Here is a 24100-nt window from a genome sequence, read left to right as displayed (position 1 = left end):
CAAATGTTGGTGTCTTCTGTCTTGGAAATTTGTCCAGTTGTATGACTTGCCTTTTCATGAAAAAGCTGCTAGTATAGGAGTTGACACATGAGGCATGCAATAAATGTTAACAGATAAATCTGTTTTGAAGGAAAAACAAAACTAGTTTTACACGTGGGGAGAGAATTGCTGATCAGTGTTTTAAGCAGGTGTAGATTTTGTACGACTTGAAACTAACAGTATTTGAATTAATGAACCAAAAAACTGTGGAAACTTTTATATATTAGTTTAAATTAGTTTTACCAAAACTATGAATAATTGGAGAGACATGTTCAAGAGAGGAATTGATGGTTCACCAGAAGATAGTATGAAGATACTGGGATACCTATAAGTACAAGAACAAAGAAAAAGACAAAGATAAACTTTGCTTATCCCAGATTTTGCTTAGACCAGCCTTTTGTAAGAACAAACATAGTTCATATAAAAAAATTCCTTAATAAGTAGACCTACCTAAAAAATAGAACACTTAAAAAAACCTTTTATTTTTATTTTTAATTGTTATAAAATATACATAACATAAACTTTACCATTTTAACCATGTTTAAGTGTACAGTTTAATGGCATTAAGTACATTCACGTTGTTGTACAACTATCACTGCCATCCATCTCCAGACTCTTTTCATCTCCTCAGACTGAAACTGTATGTCTGTTAGACAATAACTCTCTATTCCCTTCTCCCCTAGCCTCTCCTCTAGGTATCTCATATAAGTGGAATCATACAACTTTTGTTCTTTTGTGATTGGCTTATTTCACTTAGCTTATGGTTTATAAGGTTTACCTGTGTGTGTGTGTTAGAATTTCTTTACTGTGTTAGAATTTCTTTACTTTTTAAGGCTGAATAATATTCTGTTGTATGTATACATACATCTTGTTATTTTGTTTATCCATTCATCTGCCAGTGGATACAGTTGCTTCCATCTTTTGGCTATCGTGAATAATGCGGCTATGAACATGGCTATATTGGTTTAAGGTCCTGTTTTCAGTTCTTTTGGGTATATACCCAAAAATGGAATTGCTGGATAATAAGGTAATTCTATGTTTAATTTTTTGAGGTAGTGGTATACTGTTTTCTTAGACACTTTTTTGAAGAAGGAATTGTATGAAAAATTTAAGCGTCCAATGACATTTTCATTTTAGATATTGCGTTTATCAGCTCTAGAAGTTTTATTTGGTTCTTTCTTAGGTCCTCAATTTCTTGTTATGTTCATGTTTTCCTATAATCTTTGAGCCTTTTTTTTTTATTTTTTTAATTTATTTTTGTCTGCGTTTAGTCTTTGTTGCTGCGCACGGGCTTTCTCTAGTTGCTGCGAGTGGGGGCTACTCTTCCTTGCAGTGGGTGGGCTTCTTATTAGGGTGGCTTCTCTTGTTGCGGAGCATGGGCTCTAGGCACATGGGCTTCAGTAGTTGTGGCACGTGGGCTCAGTAGTTGTGGCTCACGGGCTCTAGAGCGCAGTTTGAGCCTATTTTTAATGGGTCTTTAAAAATATTTGTCTGCTAATTTCATCTCTGTTGTTTCTGGGTCTGTTTCTATTGACTGACTTTTATTTGGCTCATGGGTCATATTTTCCTGCTTCTTTGCATGTCCAGTACTAGTTTTTGGAGGTCAAACATTGTGAGTGTTATCTTGTTGAGTGTCTGGATTTTGTTGTCTTGTTTTAGAGAGTGTTGAACATGCTCTAGCAGGTAGGAAGTAGTTTGCAGATCCATCTGAGGCTTCATCTTGAATTTTATTAACGGAGGTCCAGAGTAGGCTTTACGCTAGTGCTGTCATACAGCTCTACTATGTATTTAAGGAGCCTATCCACACTGGACCTGATAGAGAGGAAAACTACTAGAATTTGAGCTGATGTTTTAATGGGATGAGTCTTTGGGGCATTGGGAAAGAACGAGTATATTTTGAATGGGGGTGGGACATAAAGTATTAGAGCCAGAAGGTAGATTCTCGGTATCTGAGAAGACTCTCAGTGGCTGGTGTGACGAATGGAACATGACAGAAGTGATGGTGTGTGATGTCTAAGGCTAGGTCATAAAAGGTATTGCACTTTTTGCGCACAGTTCTTGGATGGCTCACTTTGGGGTAAGCTAGCTACCAGACTTTAGGGCTATTAAAGCAGCTCTTTGGAGAGGAACTGAGGCCTTCCGCCAATAGCCAGTACCAACTTGCCAGCCATGTGAGTGAGTGAACCCCTTGGAAATGGATCCTCCAACTCCTGTCAGGAGTTTTGAGTAACTGCAGCCCTAGCCACATTGTGCTGCAACCTCCTGAGAGAGCCTGAGCTAGAACCCACCAAACCACGGTGCTCTTGAATTCCTGCTCCAGAGAAGTTCTGAGAGATAAGTGAACATTGTAAGCCAGTAGGGTTTGGGGCAACTTGTTACACAACACTAGATAAATGATATGTAACATTTAATTCTAGGCATGCAGATTACTAATCAGCAAGGAGCTCAAGGGCTTACCTATGCAGATTTCTGGAACACGTTCTCTTACTCTGCACTATGAATTCCAGCCCACTGGGCCTTCTTGAACTCCAGCCTCGGCAAGACCACTGTGCTCTACTTGGATTCCTCCTCCCTGGCCCAGAAAGTACCCCTAGTTAGAAAACCATGTGTGTTTTTTTTTTTTTTTTTTTTTTTTCCGGTACGCGGCCTCTCACTGTTGTGGCCTCTCCCGTTGCGGAGCACAGGCTCCAGACGCGCAGACTCAGCAGCCATGGCTCACGGGCCCAATCACTCCGCGGCATGTGGGATCCTCCCAGACCGGGGCACTAACCCGTGTCCCCTGCATCGGCAGACGGACTCTCAACCACTGCGCCACCAGGGAAGCCCAAAACCATGGTATTTTAAGACTCACCTCGTTTGTTTTGCTTTTCCTTTTGGATCACAGTTCTGTGATGCCTTTAGTCCAGGGTCCAAGACAGGTGTTTCATATGTTTTGTCTAGTTTTCTGTTTGTTTACAGTGGGAGTTCAAGGTTGGTACCAATTATTCCAACATGGTGCTAGAAGTGGAAGTCTCTAAAATTGAATTTTAAAATTTAGCATAGTTGATTTTCTTTTCCAATACTTCATTTATTCCAAGTAATTAAGAAAATGTTATAAATCTTATAAATTCAACGTAAATTTGGTGATGTTTACATTTTCTTATATGTGCCAATATTATTTACTAACTTAATGAGATTTCAGTGTAAGAAAGACAAGTTTAAATCAATTAGACATTTTTAATTGGAATTACTTGAGTTTCATTACCTTAAACATTCCAAGTGCATAAGACATTCATTAACACAAATACTAAAAACCGTGAATTTGATCGTCTTAATAAATATTTCTATTCTAAATTCTGTATCTTCACGGATAAAATATACCTATGCACTAAGGCTAATCAGCAACAAACTGATATAATCTCAAACAATTTGGAGGCTCCTTCTTAGATGGCTGAGTTTGCCTAATGACCTGTGAGTGACATGCCTAGATTGTCAGGGACAGATTTGACACATTGAACTCTAGTTATCAAACACATGTCCTTTAAAACTTTAAGTGTTGCTCTCCTAGCCTTCTTACTTTATATAATACACTTTCTTGGTCTGTTTTTCACAGTTTGTACCTCCTAGCCAGGCTGCCGCAACACTTTTAAGATATTTTAGTGGTGTCTAATTCCGTAGATTTGGTATATTTGAAAGACTACTATATTTTTTCACATTATTACTAATTGATTCTCAAATGTTTGGTTCCAGGACTAGTATAGCTCTTATAAATTACTGTGAACCCCAAACAGCTTTTGTTTATGTGTTAATTGTATTTAACCTATTAGCAATTTAAAATGAATTTTAAAAGATATGAATTTATTTAAAATAATCTATTTTATTCATCAATGAAGGTGGTCAAAAGGTACAAACTCCCAGTGATAAATAAGTGCTGGGATATAATGTACAGCATGGTGACTACAGTTAATAATACTGTGTTATATATTTGAAAGTTGCTGAAGGAGTAGATCTTACCAGTTCTTATCACAAGGAAAAAAATTTTGTAGTGATCATTTCACAATATGTACAAATATTGAAGCATTATTGCTGATTTTAAAAACTTTTTCATAAATGTATGTTTTTCTTCATATTTTTGAGACTTGCTATTTTCATGTTTTTTGAGGTTATTTATATAGAGATCTAAAGAACATACAGATCTTTCCCTTCCTTTTAAACAGTGTGATTTCTAAAGTGTAGATATTACAAGCTTTTGTTTAGCTCTTTCATATGTTCAGAGATAGATAGATAGATAGGTAAATTTCACATCCTTCTACTTCCTGAGTCACATGTGCGTTAAATGTTCATTTTTCTTAGAGCACTCCTCAGAGAGACCCATGTAGCTGCTGATGACAGTTACAAGAGGTGAACAAAATAGAAATTATTCTGCAGAAAACTTTGAATTTCCTTTTCATGATTTGAGGGAAAAGGGCAGTACTTTGAAGCATCTTATATGTATATGGTGAACTGAGGATTGAGGTATTTTGTTACTGTCAATGTTGGCAGGTTATATAGGCCAACAAGTTGGGGGGCTGTTTTGGTGGCCGTTACTGCACTTGTTCCTCCTTCCTCTTCTGCAGCCTCACTCCTACTCTCTCATCTAGTAGACATTTGAAGCAGCTAGCACGAAGCAAGTATGGTTTTATTTCCTGGTTTGCTGGCCTGGAACTCCCAGTCCGTGGGGTGCACAACTGAAAGAGATAAATTATAACATGGTGTTCAGTGTCACAATATAGATAATGACAGCTAGTGGAGACATGCAGATTTAAGTAATTAACTTCCTGTAAAGTTCATTTATTCATCCATTCAATAAATACTTGAATACTTACTATGTGTTAGGCTGAAGATATAATGGTCAATAAGATAGGGCTTCCCTGATGGCGCAGTGGTTGAGAGTTCGCCTGCCGATGCAGGGGACACGGGTTCGTGCCCCGGTCCGGGAGGATCCCACATGCCACGGAGCGGCTGTGCCCGTGAGCCATGGCCAGCGAACCTGCGCATCCGGAGCCTGTGCTCCGCAACGGGAGAGGCCAAGGCAGTGAGAGGCCCGCTTACCGCAAAAACAAAAACAAGACAAACGTGATTGCTGCTGTGGCCATTGGGTCTTGAAGCATGAATAGAAGTATGGCAAATAGTAAATGGAGGGAGCACATGAAGGCTCTAGTCCATCCAAGGATTGTGAGGAGTTCTCTGTGTTAGGATTATAGGTTATATGAATGGGAATGACACATGCGGAGACTGGAAGGGTAGATTAGGGCTAATGTGACTGGGGCCAGTATGAGCGTCAGATCAGGGAATTTGGATTTTTTTTTTTCTGTAAGCCTTTAATGAGCCCACTAGAATTTTAAAAATGAGCGCTGAAATCCATGAGGTTTTGTATTTTACTGGTTGTATTTTGATTAAAAAGTACTCATTATTTAAATTAGTGATTTGATTCATTATAATGATCTGTCAGTCTGCTAAGAATGTAATTGATGTATGTTAGCTGCTTTTTTTGTAATCGGGGATTGTTTTTGTTTCAGCCTTTACCCTACGAAAAGAAAATCTGGAAATGTTTGAAGCAGTTGGTTTTTTAGCTATCAAACTTGGAGTGATTCCTTCGGATTTTAGTTATGCAGGACTTAAAGACAAGAAAGCCATCACTTATCAAGCAATGGTTGTTAGAAAAGTGACACCAGAGAGGTAATAAGATGTTACTTTAAAGGACAGACTTTATTTTCTTATTGCATCAAAAACTCAGAATAATACTGGGAGCATATTAATCTCACTATCAATAGTAATTGATTACAGGCTTACTCAGCATATATTCTGCATTAATAGTATAATTAGCTTCTAAATAGAGTTTTGTTGTTGAACAAAACAAAACTCTATTTAGAACTCTAAACTCTATTTAGAAACAAAACTCTATTGAACAACAAAACAAAACTCTATTTAGAAGATAATACATGTTTATTTAGAAGATAGTACATGTATTATTTAGAAGATAATACGTGTATTTAGAAGAAATACATGTTTATTATAGAAGATTTAGAAAATAGAATAAAAAAGAAATTAAATGTCACTAAAAGTTCTCTTACTCAGAAATAACCACAATAACACTTTGATCCATTTCCTTCCAGTCTTTTTTCAAATACTGTGCTACATACAGATGCTACAAAGCCATTTTTTACATATGTGAAAATCGCACTGTGTGTGTAATTTATATTTTACTTATAAAAATAATTAGTATTCTTAATGAAAATTTATGTCATGAAATATTTCAGAGTCATGTTCATTATACAGACTAATTTATTTAACATTCTTCTGTTTTGGGACATAGAAATTTATTCCAGTTTTTCACTGTAAATACTACTGTGATTAATATGATTGTACTTAAATCTGTGCCTTGTGGATACTTTCCTCAAGATAAAGTTCAGAAAGTTAAATCATTGAACCATAATTCTGCCTAACTTGATGTAATATTGATATATTAATCTTTAGTCATCAGATGTTTAAGTATTCACTACTTGCAGGTAGATATTTCAAAGTTCTTATATGTGGGACAAAAAAAAATTGTGATTTTGTCTTTGTGGTTAAGAAGTGCAGTATAGTAAGAGAGAATGACTTTAGATGTTAAAAGGTATTTAGATGTTAAAAATTAGTTTTTAACCATCAAAGACAAAACAAGTTATTAGTTTCTAGGAGGAGCAGGTAGTTTGATTTGGCTTATGGGTAGGGGATTTTAATTACCCATCAACTAACAGTAAGATTTTAGCAGATGCAGAAAATCTGAAGATAGTTTAGAGGGGCAGTAAGCTAAAACGTCTGCCTAATAAAGCAGATAGTTCCTGTAAGGACTACAGAAAATATGATGTAAAGAAGAATTTATATCAGTTCTTATAGGATCTTAAAAGTTAGGCTAAGACAATTGGAATCTATTATTTAGATGTTGGTGAAAAATTGAAAATTTGAATAAGGAAGTGTTCAGAGCAGAATTTTAGGAAAATCCTCTGGCACTAGTGGTTTTTTGGTAACATTGGAGAAAGAGAGACTGAGGAGGAAAGGAGCAAAGTCTAAGGACAGGAAGAGCAGAGAACAATTAAGAGGTTCTATCCCTTGAACTAAGAAGTCAGAAGGCTACATAGAGTAGTAGCATTAGGTATATGTGTTCCAGTTCTTAAAATAACTCTTAATATATTCCTATGATAAAGGGCTTTTAGTGTACATTTGTTGAAATAAATGAAAGATGTGTTTTTGAAATAGTTCCCCCAATTTTTGTTTTAGTATTCTGATATAAGTGGTTGTCTGCCAACTGTCATTTAAACTTTATTTAAACTAATTTTTTGACATTTTTAACATAATTTTTTAATGTTTAAGCATTTAAACTAATTTTTTAAATGTAAGATTTAACTGAGTCTATATGATTTATCATTTATAGGTTGAAAAATATTGAAAAAGAAATTGAAAAGAAAAGAATGAATATGTTTAATATTCGGTCTGTAGATGATTCCCTTAGACTCGGTCAGCTCAAAGGAAATCACTTTGATATTGTCATCAGAAATTTAAAAAATCAAATAAATGATTCTGCAAACCTGAGAGAGAGAATTTTGGAGGCAGTAGAAAATGTTAAGGTAAGAAAACTGCACTTTTTAAAAAAATTAATTTATTTTTGGCTTAGTTGGGTCTTAGTTGCTGTACGCGGGATCTCTCATTGCGGCATGTGGGCTTCTCTCTAGTTGTGGCACGTGAGCTCTAGAGTGTGCGGGCTCTCTAGTTGTGGTGAGCGGGCTTAGTTGCCCCACAGCAGGTGGGACCTTAGTTCCCCAAACAGGGATCAAACCCGTGTCCCGTGCATTGGAAGGCGGATTCTTAACCACTGGACTACCAAGGATGTCCCCAAACTGCACTTTAAAATAGAGTATTATAGGAAAATCTTTATAGTCCCTTCCTTTACATTGAGATAAGAAGGGAAATTTTTCTTTTTCTTTTGTACCTTTTCTTTTTATTGCATGTATAATTATTTTTTAAAATGATAATTAGGGCCATTTGACTTATTTTTTTATTTTTCTTCTTAGTACACATTTTTGTATTGAAAAAACACAACTTTAGTGTAATAAAAAAAATTATATAGTGTTCCTCAGTGTGGGGGTAAAAACTATCTGTATAAAAAGACAGATTGTTTTGTTTTATTTTGTTTTTTAGTATCTGTCATATAGAGTAGTATTTCAGGCAAAGAGATTAATTTTGGGGGGAACTTTGTCTAGTAATTCTTTTCAGAAATCTTTGGCAAATAGTTTTTATATTATTTTTCAGAATCTTTTTCTCTTCAGTCTAATTTTGAATTTTGTTTCAGTGTATACAAATGATAAATCATATACATATTGTCTTACAGTAAAAAAATTACTTACCATAAGTTTTTAAATAACATTTGCCAGGCATCTAAATATGCACATACAACCATAGCCTTCATTCTGATCATGTAGACTATGGGTTCAGCAAACTTTTTTCTGTAAAGGGCCAGATAATAAATATTTGTGGTTTTGTAGGCGTATGGTCTCTGTTGCAGGTACTCTACTGCTGTTGTGTGGAAGCATCCATGGACAATATGTAAATGAATGAGCATGGCCATGTTCTAATAAAAACCTTGTTTACAAAAACAGGTGTTGGGCCAGATTTGACTTGTGGGCCAGTTAATAGCTTGCTAACTCCTGATCTAGACCCATAATGCTCAACCTGGGGTGCTTTTAAAACATTTCAGCAGTCTGTCTCTTCTCCCAAACCAATTAAATAAGAACATTTGGGGGCTTCCCTGGTGGCGCAGTGGTTGAGAGTCTGCCTGCCAATGCAGGGGACACGGGTTCGTACCCCGGTCCGGGAAGATCCCACATGCCGCAGAGTGGCTGGGCCCGTGAGCCATGGCCACTGAGCCTGTGCGTCCGGAGCCTGTGCTCCGCAGCGGGAGAGGCCACAACTGTGAGAGGCCCATGTACTGCAAAAAAAAAAAAAAAAAAAATACATTTGGGGATGCAGCTTAGGCATTAGCATTTAAAAAAAAAAACTCCCTAAGTGATTCTTCTCTACAGCTAACACTGAGAAACACAGATCTAAGTTTCTGACCACAAAGACCTTTTTACACAATTTTATGCCTCTCCAGCAGGAAAACAAACAAACAGAAATCAGGTTTTAATCAATGTCATGCCTAACAGGAAAATATCTTCCAACTAAAGATTTTTAAAATCTTTAAAATATACAGGCATTCCCTGATTGTATACTTTTTATATGGTTGTTTTTTCCTTTTCTTCTAGACCTACCTAAGATTCTTTTTTTTTTTTTTCCCCCTGATAAACTGTTTAAAAGATATCCCTTAGAAAAAGGAGTGGGGTTTTCTGAACTCTGATAGCATTTATTGCCAGACTTTCATTTGGTATTTATGCATATACATTTTAAAATCCCCACTAGGAATAATCTTAGATTTAGCCAACTTTCCTTTAGCTCTCATCATGAGGGGAAGGAAGTTGAGAAGTCCTGAAAATAAGAAGTTTTTGGAGTTTTGTTTTAAAGGGTTATAAACCTTTTGTTATATAACCAACCCTAAGTAATTTGGAGGGGTACTTAAAACTCTTCTGGTGTTTGGAGGATATTGTGTAATGTTATTTTTCCAAATTTGAAATAATTAAAAGTATTTAACTGTGAGATTTAATACAGGGAGTACTTATTCTATCTGCAGTTGATCTTTGTGGCATGAGGTCAGGACGCAGTTCCTTGTGTACCATGCTGATTACAAATTATATTAGCATCTTTTATTGAACAGTCCTGGAGCTGGTGCTTGATAATCATTGTTGAATGAATATATATTCCCCCATAAAGTGAGTGTAGAGAACTCTTTTGTCTTTCAAGAAACCATCTGGGCCTGGGGTTTGCTTTGTGAGAACATGTTTAACCACTGACCAATGTCTTTAATGGTTGCAGTGGTAAATTACAATTTTCTATTTCTGCTGAAGTGACTCCATGCCATTGCCTTGGCCCAGGCTTTCAGAAACTGAGATAATCGAAAAATGAACCATTATATATAAAGAAGCCAAGACTTGCTGGGTTTGAAAATAAATCTGCTTTGTATTTCAAGCATCTCCAGATAGTAGAAGTCTCAAAATCAGAAAGAGCTTGAGGCAAAGTGCAGATCCAATACTAGGTAACCAGTACATCCCAGTTTTCCCAGAACGTTCATGAGTTTAGCACCAGGAGTCCCACATTCCAGAAAACTCCTCAGTAATGTGAATGAAAAGCTGACATATTTTTAAAGATTTTTCACTTATTTCTAACTTCTAATCATTTGTTCTTTTCCTTTCTATATTTTAACTGTATAGTGTTTCTCAGCCCATTTGGCATCCATGTGCATATTGCCAATTACAAGATTCTTTTATTGAAATAAATACAACAAGAAAGACTTGATTACATATTCCGACACAATAATTGTATTTATTTATCTTAGTTTGGGGCTATAACAAAGAACCATAGACTGGGTGATTTTTAAACAAGAGAAAATTACTTCTTATAGTTCTGGAGGCTGGAAGCCTAAGATCAGGGTTCCTGCCTGGTCTTCTTATTGTATTCACACACTGCAGAAATAGAGTGGGCTAGTTCTACCACCATTTCTTATAAGGGCACTAATCCTATGCATGAGGGCTCTATCCTCATGACCTAATTACCTCCCCAAATCCCCACCTCCAAACACCATCAGATTGGAGGTTAGGATTTCAACATATGACTTTTGGTGGCTCACAGGCATGCAGTCCATAACAATATACTTTTAATTAATTGATTTTTTTTGTATTTATAGAATAAAGGGTTTGTGAATTACTATGGACCACAGAGATTTGGGATGGGAAGGAAAGTTCACACAGACCAAATTGGATTGGCTTTGCTGAAGAGTGAAATGGTATGGATTCTTTAAAAGTATGGACTTAGCTGTTTTGTCAGTTGTCCTTACTACATAAGCCTGCTCCTTGCTTTCTTAACCCAGCATATAAAGGCAGCTATACCACCACATACATATACCATACATTACATCATGTTTATTGAGCAGCCACTATATTCTTGGTATCACATTATAACAAAGCAAACTGTATGTGATGCCCCTTGTATTTAATACCTGCTTGAGACTAACAGGGACTTGACCAGCGCTCATCAAATTCTTAGTGAGCTGAATAGAGGATTTTGAGAAAGTTAAACCCTGATTCGAGAAATCTGGTATCAGATATTACGCAAGATAGGAATTCACCCAATGGCAGAGACCAAGAGGAACAGCAAATTTGAAAAAGAAAATCTGGCTAGTTTCAAATGAAACTAAAAATGCATGTCACAAATAAGCCACATTTGCCCAATTATTATATTATATATTTTTAAAATGTATATTACATATATATAATTACATATTATATATACACACATATATTTTCACACTGATTACAGTATACATAATAGAGAAAAACCACAAAACTATGAAAATTATATATTTGAGCAAATGCAGTATTATTCATATAATAGTGTCATGCTTACTCATTTGTGTTCTGATATGTTTTCTTGAGTGGAAGAGAAAGGAACAGTAAAAGCACTTGTGAGAAGCATTGTGCATGTGAACATCATCTTACACATGGAAATAAGGTTGACAGCTGGTGATGTAGACCACGTCTGCAAAACTGCAGTCAGTCTGGGCTTAACATTTCAGAGGGAGTTTAGCAAGTGGAATATAACTGATATGATAAAGGGTCTAGAAACTGTATTGTTGAGAAATGATTAACTGAAAAGTGTTTCTTCTGTCTAGAAAACTCTGAAGAGGAAATTATAAAGTATTGGAAATTTTGTCATATGGAAGAAGAATTTAATAGTTAGGGGTCTGAAGAATGCATCATGTGTTCTGTTTGAGTTCTGCCAGTTGTCTAATATGTCACTATAGGCAGGTTAATTAATTTTCCCAGCCTCGGTTTTCTTATCTGTAAAATGGACATAATACGTATTTTACAAGATGTTCGTGAGAAGTAAATGAGATAACTTTTGTGAAAGCACCTAGCGTAGTGTCAGGCTCATAGTAAGATGAATGTTCAAAAATATGATTAGACTGTTAATTGTCTGGTTTTAACAGTGATAGAAATTCAGGGGGGCAAGTTTTAGCCTAGTGTAAGAAAGACTTTTCTAAGAGTTGTCCAAAGAAATGGGCTTCCTCCTCCGCCACGCCCCACCCCAAGAACTGGAAATTCCTCTTGCTATCATTACATTTAAACAAAAGCTGGCTGGCTACCCCTTCAGTGGCTACCTCTTTCAAACTTCATATTCCATGCTCCTAATTATTTGTAAACTTGCTAGACTGTTGGTTATCAATTATTGCTGTGGAACAAATTACCCTAAAACTTAGTGTATTAAAACCACAAGCATTTATTATCTCACTATTTCTGAGGATCAGGAATCTGGGAGCAGCTTAGCTGGGCATTTTTGCATCAGGGTCTCTCACGCATTTGCAGTTATCTATCAGCCTGGGTGGTCTCTGAAAACTTGAGTGGGTACCAAGGATCTACATCCAAGCTCACTCTCATGGTTGTTGGCAGGAACCTTGAGTTTCTTGACATAGTGGTACTCGTGGCATGGCTTCCCCCGGAGAGAGGAGTCCAAGAGCACAAAAGAGAGAGAGAGAGAGACCACAACAGAGAGAGAGGGAGACCACAACAGAAACCTCATGGATAACCAACAAGGACCTACTGTATAGCACAGAGAACTCTGCTCAATATTATGGAATAACCTAAATGGGGAAAGAATTTGAAAAAGAATAGATACATGTATATGTATAGCTGTATCACTTTGCTGTACACCTGAAACTATCACAACATTGTTAGTCAACTGTACTCTGACATAAAATAAAAAGTTAAAAAAAGTAGGGTCATATATCTCGTTTTTTTTTTTTTGCGGTACGCGGGCCTCTCACTGCTGTGGCCTCTCCCGTTGCGGAGCACAGGCTCTGGATGCACAGGCTCAGCGGCCTATGGCTCACGGGCCCAGCCACTCTGCGGCATGTGGGATCTTCCCGGACTGGGGCATGAACCCGTGTCCCCTGCATCGGCAGGCGGACTCTCAACCACTGCGTCACCAGGGAAGCCCGGTCATATATCTCTTGACATGCTCTCTTTGCTAAAGGAAATAGAATATTCCTTCAGAGAAATGAAATGAGAAAAAAGTTGCAGTTTGGTAAAATGGAGGGGAGTAATTCCTTTTCAGAGGATACAGTTTTTAGCCTCATTAAAGTTCTTTAAAAATAGAGCATTTATTCCTTTCTTCATTCATTCATACTCAATAAATATTCATTGAATAAAAAAAGAAAAAAGAAACTTCAGTGTCTTTCATAGCCTAACCTTGGGAGGGACAGACCTTCACTACTTCCGTATTCCACGGTTATGCAGGCCAACCCTGATGAGTGTGGGAGAGGACTGCCCAGGCGTGAGCACCAAGTGCTTGAGACCATTGGGGCTGTCTTAGAGGCTGGCTCCCACAGCTGGAAAGGCAGATTTTTTTTTTTCCTTTTGCTTGAATTACGCCCTCCCCAACCTTTACATTCCTTATGTCTCAGTTTAAATTCTCATCCCACTACCCAAGAATTAGTGAATTCCCCTTATCTTGTGACTGCACAGCCTCCTAGACTTCCCATCTCAGGTTTGATTACATTTTATAATTATTGCTTATTTAATCTTTTCCAGTAAACAGAGACCACAAGTCTCTTGCTCAACACTCTATCCCTGGTGTCTCCACAGTGCCTAGTACATGGCAGATGCTTAATAGTATTTGTTTGAATGAATGAATAATGTTAACAGAAGAATGAGTGGGAGATTAGGTTGCTTGACCTATTTTAAGATCCTTTCCGGGCTTCCTTGGTGGCGCAGTGGTTGAGAGTCCGCCTGCTGATGCAGGGGACACGGGTTCGTGCCCCGGTCCGGGAAGATCCCACATGCTGTGGAGCGGCTAGGCCTGAGAGCCATGGCCGCTGAGCCTGCGCGTCCGGAACCTGTGCTCCACAACGGGAGAGGCCACAACAGTGAGAGGCCCGCATACCTCAAAAAAAAAAAAAAAAAAAGATCCTTTCCTACTCTAAGGCACATACTTAGAAATAAGTTGTGCTGGAGACAGTGATAAAATATAGGAACTAGTAGATACCTTTTTTTTTTTAAAGGAGCATCTTTTAATCTATTTAGGTTTTAAAAGAAAATATTAAAGTTGACAGTTTTTAAAAATGACTTTGGCAATTATTTTTAAGACCACAGAATTCTGAGACTTGAGAACATAAATGAAATTAGTGGCTTGCCATTCCCCTATGCTTGTTCCTTCCCTTATTTTTGTTGTGTATTTTTGTTGGCTAAGTCTGAGTTTTATGTCATCACTTAATACTTCTGTTCATAGTTCGATGATAGAGGCAAAGAATGACAGAAGAACTGTGCAAGTGGTGGGGGAGCACTTTTCCAGTCCATAATATTTTAAACCTCTGTATCAGTTTGCTTTGTACAGGAGGTTAATTCTAAATTTAACATTGTTTAACTTTTGAACACTTAAAGACAAAATTGCCACGTAAAATATCATGTTAAATGCTTATTCTTGTTCCTTTGTTAAATGTCTGGCATTTGTTAGATGTCAGACAGTTTGTACCTTTTTAAAAAAAAGTAAGTAATTTTTCATTTTCATTTAACACATGTTTGCTTGTTTGGTTTTTAAAGGTGAAGGCTGTACAGTTATTTCTTACACCAGAAGAATTGGATGATCCTGTAAATAGAGCAAAGAAATATTTTCTTCAAACTGGTACTTAAAAAGTTTCTTTACCCCATACATAACCATGCAGATACATAATATAAGTGTTATGTCAGCAGGAGGGCATTCATTACAACATAAATATGATAAGAAATAGACTGTAATATATTGTATATTTAAGCATTTTTATTACGTGCCCTACGCACTCCATTTTTGGCCAGATCTCTGGGATTTTTGTCTGTTCTAATTCTTGCTTGGGGGTAGGGGTGAGGGAAAAGATGCTTTCTGAGTTTTTCTTGGCCTAAATCCTCGAAGGATTTAGGTATTGATGGAAGTATAATTCACTACAATCAGAGGAGACTGAAAAAATAAACTAAATAAAAGTACATTTGTTATATCTGATACTTTGTGCATTGTTTTTGACCTAGTTGCCAGTTAGCCCTGATTGCTGATTTTGCAAACTTTAGCCCAATATATGTAGAATGCTTAATGAGAAGCACTAAAAAAAAGTTGTTACGAGTGTGGGTTCTAGAGTCAATCTACGTGGGTTTAGCTCTCAACTTTAGTACTTCCCAGCTGTACAGTCTTGTGCAGTCATTTAGTTTCATTCTTTTAGTTTCTTCATCTGCAAACTGAAGCTAATAATGGTACCTAAAAGACTGTCATGAGATTTAAATAAGATAATAGATATAATGCTTTTAATATAGTGCCTGGCACGTTCTGAATACTGAATAAATATTACTTGTATCTAAACAATAACGGCAACCGTAGCATTTTAGAGTCATTCAAATATATGATCGACATATACGTGCATATTGAATTTCACTTACAATGAAATAAAGGACATCAGTTTTCAAATATCTCCATTCATTGTTTTAAATTATGTACATATTACCTATATGTAATTATTCATAGGAGAAAAATATTTTTATGCCACACCAGAATCTGTAAATAGTGTGAGCATTTCAAATTGTTATAAGTAATCTAAGTAATACTAAGGAAAATTCAAAATTGCATCTATTGTAGGGTCCTGAGAAAATAATTTCCTTTTGGCAGTGATTCTTAAACTTTAGTGTGCTTAAGAAACCTGGTGCATTTATTAAAATGCTGAATCCAAGGCCCTCCCTGAATAAGCATCTTTGCCATGGAGTCCAGTAACCTAGTTTTAAAAAGCATCCTACTAGCAAGACCTAATAGTACACTTGAAGAATCCAGATGTCAACCCTTTCTTATTCAAAAAATTCTGTGTAAAACGTCTATAACAGCTCTTTAAAAATCTCTAAGCTCAGGGGTTTATGTAATGCTTTAAAAAAAAAAAGTCCTCTAAATAACTGCAAATTAGTTTATCTCCATCCTGAAGTTGGAGTTACTAATGTTGTGCTCTTTTTAAAGCAGGGAAAGTGATTGAGCCGTATGATTAATGATCTTTATTAAAACAAACAAACAAAACACCTCTTCAAGTGTAGCTCTGGTTTATAGTTGGTGCTGAGCATCATCTTCATATTCAGGTTCCCAGGATAGCTCGTTCATTTAGAGAGCGTGGTAAAGGTCTTAATAACTGGCCTTTAAATAAAAGTGACTAACTGATCTTCGCTTTATTCAGAGGATGCTAAAGGCACACTTTCACTGATGCCTGAATTCAAAGTTCGGGAGAGAGCATTGTTGGAGTCCTTGCATCGCTTTGGCGTGACAGAGGAGGGCTGTATCCAGGCGTGGTTCTCTTTCCCCCATTCCATGCGCATATTCTATGTTCATGCATATAGCAGCAAAATCTGGAATGAGGCAGTATCTTACAGACTTGCAACCTATGGATCAAGAGTGGTGGAGGGTGATTTGGTCTGTTTGGATGAAGATATTGATGATGAGCATTTACCAAGTAGTAAAGTAAGTGTCATTTCATCAAGAGTAATTACCACACCAGGAATACTAATTTTCAGAAGCCGTTATTTTAGAAACAATTTAAAACTAAACATGCTCTTCTTTTTTTTTTTAACTTATATTTGCTCATCTCCTGCTTCTACTCTGCTGTCAGCTGACGCTTAACATGCTATTGAATGGAAAAATAAAACTAGTTAGTGGTATGAAATGAAAGTTACAAAGATATTAAACCTTCCTTTAAAGAACACATTCTTTAGAATAAGATTTTTATAATAATGGTATATAGGGTATGTAATGTCATGTGCATTTCTTTTATATAGGTGCGATTTTACAACTTGCTTTTTTCCCTCTTAACAGTATCTTAGAGGCTTTTATATTAATGAAATATAATTTTGTATTATAAAAATTGATCCTTCCATTTCCTCCCCATCCAACTAGTATTTTTATAGTATTTCAATCTCTGTGGGATTGAACTAAATAATGAAATTTAATTCCGTAAATCACGTAAGGAAATTTATTTTATAGTATTATAATGCAAAAAGAGCAGACTATTCTCCATCATTATCTTAATTCAATCTCACAAGTATATTTTAAAAATTAATGAAGGGATTTGAGTAGTGCTTTTGTATATAACATCATAAAATCATTGACCTTTAGAGGACAAAAAGATTTTAGAGACCCTCTTTTCTAATTCCCATTTTATAGAAATGAAATTGAGACCCAGGCTGGAGAGGAGACAGATTAAGTGACATAGGTAGCACTTAATCTGTTGTCTGATTCCTAGCCCAGATTAGTCTCTACTAGAGAAATTGTGGAGTGTAGAAAAGGTGTCCGCATCTAGAGATAGGGCATGGCCCAGTTTTTCAAAAATGGAGAAAAATAGACTGAACTTTCCATAAAGGAAGCTTGTTCTAAATTAATGGCAGAGTTCTAGATGTATGAATTAAGGATTTTTTTGGTTTCAAGTGATGGAAACCCACCTCAGACTAACTTAAGGAAAACAGACAGGAATTTCTTGGCCCTCATAACTAAAAGCGCATGATTGATTCAGGCACAGCTGTATCAAGGGGCTTAAGCAGTGTCCTGAATCATCCGTCTCGTTTGCTTTATCTTGCAGCTCTGCTTTCCTCTCTGTTAGATCCATTCTCAGTTTCTTCTCCAGAAAAGAGGGCGTTTCTTTCCCAACAGTTTCAATCAAAGCCATGGAATTGAGCCTCAGTGGCTAGGAATGGCTTGGCTTGGGTCACATGTCCCCAGACCAGTTATTGTGGACTGGAGTATGTGATTGGCAAAACCTATGTTCCAAGGGCTCCTTCCTGGAACCATCCCATCCAAACCACATTTAAGAACTGGGAGGAAAGCTCCCAGGAAAATGCAGGTGCACTACCAGAAAAGAGAGAGTAAAGGCTGAGTGATGAGTGAGCCAGAACAAAGATGTCTGCTTTACTATTTTATTAAATGAATGGCTTATGAATATTTAGATAAAGTGATCACTAAGAGCATAAATCATTAAGAATGGTCATTTAACTGAGACACAGACTCTGAAACTGTGTAAGAAAAAATCTAGCAGCATCGTAGGTTTTATTTTACCTCATATGAGTGGAAGAAGAGATATGTCAGTTGATTCCATTTTGATAAATAATGAAAAAAGCACAAGTTTTTTAACACCTTTCAGAAAACATGTCCGTTTAAATATTACCTAGGCAACACATTATTTAGTAGGTCAGCCATTTCGAATTCAGATTTTCAGAAGTTAAAGGTTACTTTGACAAAATATAACAATAATCTCTGAAATGCACGTGTCTTATACGACTTCTTTGTTCCATGTAACATTTGCACGGATAGTTTTGTGATCAGGATTGAATCTGCTTTTCTTTCAGGAGATGTAGTAGAAAAGAGAATATTTTCTCCTTTACATTTTGCAGAGTTTCCTTTTATTAGCAGCAAAAAGTGTCTATATTTTTAAGATCAATCATTTATACTTCATTAGTTAGTACTGAGAAAAGAAAAGGCAGGAACTGGAGTCTCAAGACGTAAATATGTATAACTGAATCACTTTGCTGTACACCTGAAACTAACACAGCATTGTTAATCAACTCTACTCCAATATAAAATAAGAAGTTAAAGAAAAAAACCAAAATAAAACCAAAAAAAGACATAAAATATGAAAAGGAAAAAGACAAACTAATATTTCTAATAAATGGTATATAGAACATGTCATGTGCATCTACATTAAAAATTGTAGGAAACTGAGTCCCTTTTTGATAGAACTACTAAGACTACCTATATGTCTTAATTTCAAGTGACTTGGCAGATTGTCGTATAGTTTTTTTGTGAACAAGATGGAGAAATGTGAGTTAGACCATGAGAATGGTGAATTCATCTTTGCAGAGCAGCCATACAGCAAAATCATGTTCGTTAATTTGTTGATCGATATCAACCTGGAGGGAGTTCTCTAAAGACAAAACATGGTACTCTGTACTTGACCATGTTTGTTCAGTATTTTCATAAATTACTTAAATTGCAGCATTGTAGGTATGCTTAGGAATTTGTGAAAGACAAAAAGCTGGAAGTAATGATGCAAGAGAGATCATAGCCCCATGTATTTGGTCAGATCACATCTGGAGTGTTATGTCCATTTCTGAGTGCAGCAGTTAAAATGGGTTATTTACATGTAAACAAACAATTAAACCCAAAATGGAAAAACAAAAAAGGAGAGACATTATTGATAAGAGTAGGGAGAATTGGGAAAGCAAGCAGGTTTAGAGAAGATCTAGACATTATATTATATGATGAATGCTTTAGGAAGATGAAGCTGTTGTAATCCTCATGGAATGATGACAGCTGCCTTTATACTTGAGCTTTCATGTGCCCGAGAAATCAGAATTATTCTCTGTCCTAGAGCAACATTTCTCAAACGTAGCTTATCACTCACCTCTTTTTTTTTTGCCTCTTATGTGTGACACCTATTACTAGTCTATGAAACGCATTTTGAGAAGCACTACTTCTCATAGATTATTATGACATTTGTTAGGGACAGAGGTTGGGTGGTCTCACAGAGGCAGATTCTTGATTCAGCATAGTAAGAAAAAACAACTTTGCAGTTTAGAAAAAGATCGTTGGTAACTGAGGTGAATGTGTTGCTTCAGAGTGTTAGCTGCCCAACATTCTCTGTGTATTTCCATGGAGTTATCAGGGCTTAAAGCAGGAAGAATCATTCTAATTTTTAAGTAGTCTACTCCTCTGGAAAGAAATTGTGAAAAGATCTTGTTTGGGTATGTGTACATTCAGCTAAGGAGTCAAATTGTACATAACAGAGTTAGGGAAAATTGAGGGAATTTGGAACATTTGAAAATGATCTGTATTTTCATCATGTTTTTAAAAAATAGGTTCATCTAGTAACTGAAGAAGAGGAATCAGCTAATACATATGCAATACATCAGGTAAACTTGCTTAAAAATTAGTATCATTTAGATCTAAATGTACACATTGTGCCCAAAAGACAATATATACTAACCAGTTCCCTTCCTTGCTCCTTTTTTTTACCACTTTTAATTCAGTTATAATTTATATAACAAAATTCACTCTTCTCAGTTTACAGTTCTGCAAGTTTTGATATACGTATAAAGTCATATGACCACCACAAAAATCAAGATAAAGAACAGTTTCATGTCTCCCCCAAACTTCCTGTGCCCCTTTGTAGTCACCCCCCACCCCTGCCCCAGACCTGACTCAGCTCTTTTCTGTTCTATGGTTTTGCCTTTGAAAGAGTATCATAGAAATGGAATCATATAGTTTATGGCCTTTTGTGTCTGGCTTCTTTCAGTGAGCATAATGAATATGAAATTCAGTCATGTTGTGTGTATTTGAGTTTTTTACCTTGTTCCTTTTTCTGACTACCTTTTGGCTGCGTTGGGTCTTCCTTGCTGTGCGTGGCTTTTCTCTAGTTGTGGTGAGTGGGGTCAACTCTTCGTTGCGGTGCATGGACTTCTCATTGCAGTGGCTTCTCTTGTTGCGGAGCACAGGCTCAAGGCGCATGGGCTTCAGTAGTTGTGGCACGTGGCTCGGTAGTTCTGGTTCGCGGGCTCTAGAGCACAGGCTCAGTAGTTGTGGCTCATGGGCTTAGTTGCTCCACAACATGTGGGCTCTTCCCGGACCAGGGCTCAAACCCATGTCTCCTGCATTGGCAGGCGGATTCTTAACCACTGTGCCACCAGAGAAGCCCCATGTTTTTAAATAAGTAAGAGAAATGCAAAATTATCAGCCAAAATACCAGTTACGTGATTGAGTAGTAAAGGTTATTCTTTGTGTTCCGGAAAGAATATGCTTTTAGGATTGTATAACTGCACAAAGATGAAGTCTGTTGGCTAATTAAGTGTACCTCAACTTCTTGTTTCATCTCTTCTACATTAACAGCAGTTTGTCTAATAATATCCGACTTGAGTTGGTTGCCTTGGTAATTGAGTCCTTTTTTTTTTTAGATATACCACGCAAACACAATATTTATTTAGTTAGTTATTATCATTATTTATTTATTTATTTTTGGCTGCACTGGGTCTTTGTCGCGGTGTGTGGGCTTCTCTAGTTGTGGCATGAGGGTTCCAGAGTGCGTGGGCTCTGTAGTTTGTGACACGAGGGCTCTCTTGTTGAGGCATGCAAGCTTGGTAGTTGTGGTGCGGGCTTAGTTGCTCTGCGGCATGTGGGATCTTAGTTCCCCAACCAGGGATCGAACCTGTGTCTCTTACATTGGAAGGCGGATTCTTAACCACTGGACCACCAGGGAAGTCCTTTAAGAGTCCTTCTTGATTTTAGTTGGCTCTTCTCTTTTCTGGGCAGCGTTAAAAAGAATCAAAGTAGTGTAATACTCAATAGCATGTTTTAGGCTGATTGTAATGTTGATATCCTGAGTCTGTTTTTACAGATCCAGGTCCCAGTCATAAAAGTAAATTTAAAATATGATCAAATATTTTTCCGAAGGCTGTTTCACGTATCCTTTTTTTTTCCCTTTCATTGCACAGGTGGTTCTTCCAGTGCTTGGATACAATATTCAGTACCCAAAGAACAAACTAGGGAAGTGGTACCAGGAAGTACTCAGCAGAGATGGACTACAGACATGTAGATTTAAAATACCTACTCTGAAACTGAATGTTCCAGGATGCTATAGAAAGATTTTGAAACATCCCTGTAATCTCTCATACCAACTAATAGAAGACCATGATATTGATGTCATGAAGGAAGGTTCGCACATCGATGAAGCAACTTTATCTCTTTTGATCTCTTTTGATCTTGACGCTTCGTGTTATGCTACCGTTTGTCTGAGGGAAATAATGAAGCATGACTTTTAAAGCTGATCCCCTTAATATAATCGTGTATGTGCCACTTTTTAAAGGAAAGGGAGCTAAAGTTTCTTGGGCATCTACCATGTGCTAGGAGCATTATAACTGTTATCTCCTTTAATTACACAACATCCTGATGAAGTAGGAATTTGATACTGACATTCCAGAGGACGGATAGCTAGTAAGTGGCAGCATCTGAGTTGAAGACTCCAAAGCCTTTGTTCTTTCTATTATCTAATATCTCGGTGACCTTTAGTCTGTGCTATAAAAGTTAGTCTTTCTGGACTGTTAGGAGCATATAATACTGCAGGATGACATTAAAGAAGATAACATTAAAGAAAAACATTTTTGGAGTAATGTTTATATCCTCAAGCTCCTTGCTTAGAATGTAGATGAAACTAGGTTGTAATGAAAACAGGGTTGGAAAGATAGATGAAGCATTTTGTTAATTATTGCCATTCTCTCCTATTTTTGAAATTATTGATCAGAACAGTACATTAGGAAAATATAATCCCTCTATTTATGATAGCTACCCCAGGGGTAGTTTACCCCTTTATGAGGTAAATAATCTTTGATGAAGATTGAAATAAAATTTTTCCTACAGTTTCTTTATCTTGACATATATTGACCCTCCACTTTTTTGTTATTTTTGTTCTATCATCTAAAACATAAATTTTTAGAGTCAGGCTGATCTGTGCTCAGACTCCAGCTCTGACACTTACTAGTGACTGTTATTGATTCTTTTTGGGCTCATTTAAGGAATCAAGATAGCACCAGTCTCATAAGCAGCAAACAATAGGATTATCTCCACCTTTTTACGTTGCTGGAGGAAGAAAAACATTTTACGCATTTCGAAAATTCTGTATTTGTTGGTTTAACTACCCCACATCACAAACTATCCTTATCTACTTTACGTCAGGTACATTTGGGGGCAAATGGGATATACTGATTGGGAAAATCTGAGCATTCTTTTATTGCTGGTAGCACTACATAATGACTTAAAAAGCTGTCAAGAGTATTATATATTAGTAATGTGGCACTTTTATATACTTAAGCCAGTCAAACCATTTTGGGTATATTAGCATAAGGAAATAAAATTCCAAAGAAGGAAAAATACTGTATGCAATGCAAAATTTGCTTAGTGCAGCATTCCTATATATATAGAAAGAAATTAGAAACAGTTTGGAAGTCCAGCATTAGCTAACTAAAAGTAAAATGAGATGTAACAACTTGATGGCAAAACATTTAGTTATTAAAGTTGATGATGAAGGTTTTAGGTATGTGAGAAAATGTTGCCCCACAAAACCATGTATATATATATATACCCGTATATATAAAACACAAATGCAGTATATACACTGCATGCAGCTTTTACACAGGAGAGGCACTTTAGCATAGTGATTAAAAGCTTAGATACTGGGGACAGACTCCCCTAGTTTGAAGCTTGCCTCTGCCACTTAGAGCAGTGTGGCCTTGGACAAGTTGTTTAAGCTTTGTGTGTTTCAGTTTCAACATCTATAAAACAGGGATGATAATAAACCTACCTCTTAGGATTATTGTGATGATTTGCCGAGTTAATATATGTAAAGCAGCTTAGAAACGTGCCTAGCATTTAGTGATTGTTAAATCAATGTCCACAGATGCAAGTTAGGAAGGGAACAGAAAAAAATGAAAATGCCATTCTGTTAAGATCGTAGAATGTTTGGAATTTTTTTAATACTAGAAAGTTCCTCTTTTGTCTTTATATATTTTAATAATAAACAAATTCAGGACACAAAACTTTCAGATTGTGGTACCATGGATTTTAAAAATTACTTTTATTGCCTTAATATTTATCAAAAATGAAATGATGCTATATTAAATAGTAAAAAAATTTAGAAATGTTTTAACTTTATTTTATATGATAAATTATATCCTATAAATGTAATCAGAAAGTGAATTACTAAATAATTAAATCCCAGTTTTCTTTTAATCATTGGGTAGCAATTAGAAAATACGAAATCATTAAAAATGTGCCATCATTGATAGTATTTTCTTTGCCTGTAGATGGCACTATAATTTTAGGTATCTTTCTA

The 24100-nt window shown here is 36.4% G+C and overlaps 1 protein-coding gene across 4 annotated transcripts in view; it reads left to right on the top strand.

Annotated features, from left to right (window-relative positions):
* The window catches only part of PUS7L (pseudouridine synthase 7 like), a 27618-nt gene extending 3828 nt beyond the window's left edge, over positions 1 to 23790 (top strand). For 2 of the 4 annotated variants that reach the window (XM_082850391.1, XM_082850390.1), the window contains 7 exons: positions 5577 to 5736; positions 7472 to 7664; positions 10871 to 10969; positions 14781 to 14862; positions 16415 to 16695; positions 20079 to 20132; positions 21708 to 23790. In XM_082850391.1, coding sequence (XP_082706517.1) covers positions 5577 to 5736; positions 7472 to 7664; positions 10871 to 10969; positions 14781 to 14862; positions 16415 to 16695; positions 20079 to 20132; positions 21708 to 22034 — 1196 coding nt within the window. In that variant the 3' untranslated portion in view covers positions 22035 to 23790. Of the gene's footprint in view, positions 1 to 987; positions 1067 to 5576; positions 5737 to 7471; positions 7665 to 10870; positions 10970 to 14780; positions 14863 to 16414; positions 16696 to 20078; positions 20133 to 21707 lie in introns of those variants that run through there. The other 2 variants (XM_082850393.1, XM_082850392.1) reach the window with 2 other exon arrangements.
* The last annotated feature ends 310 nt before the right edge of the window (positions 23791 to 24100 follow it).

The sequence above is a fragment of the Leucopleurus acutus genome, assembly GCF_964270905.1.
Source record: "Leucopleurus acutus genome assembly, chromosome: 11".
NCBI lineage: Eukaryota > Metazoa > Chordata > Mammalia > Artiodactyla > Delphinidae > Leucopleurus > Leucopleurus acutus.
This window is presented reverse-complemented; position numbering and strand designations above follow the sequence as displayed.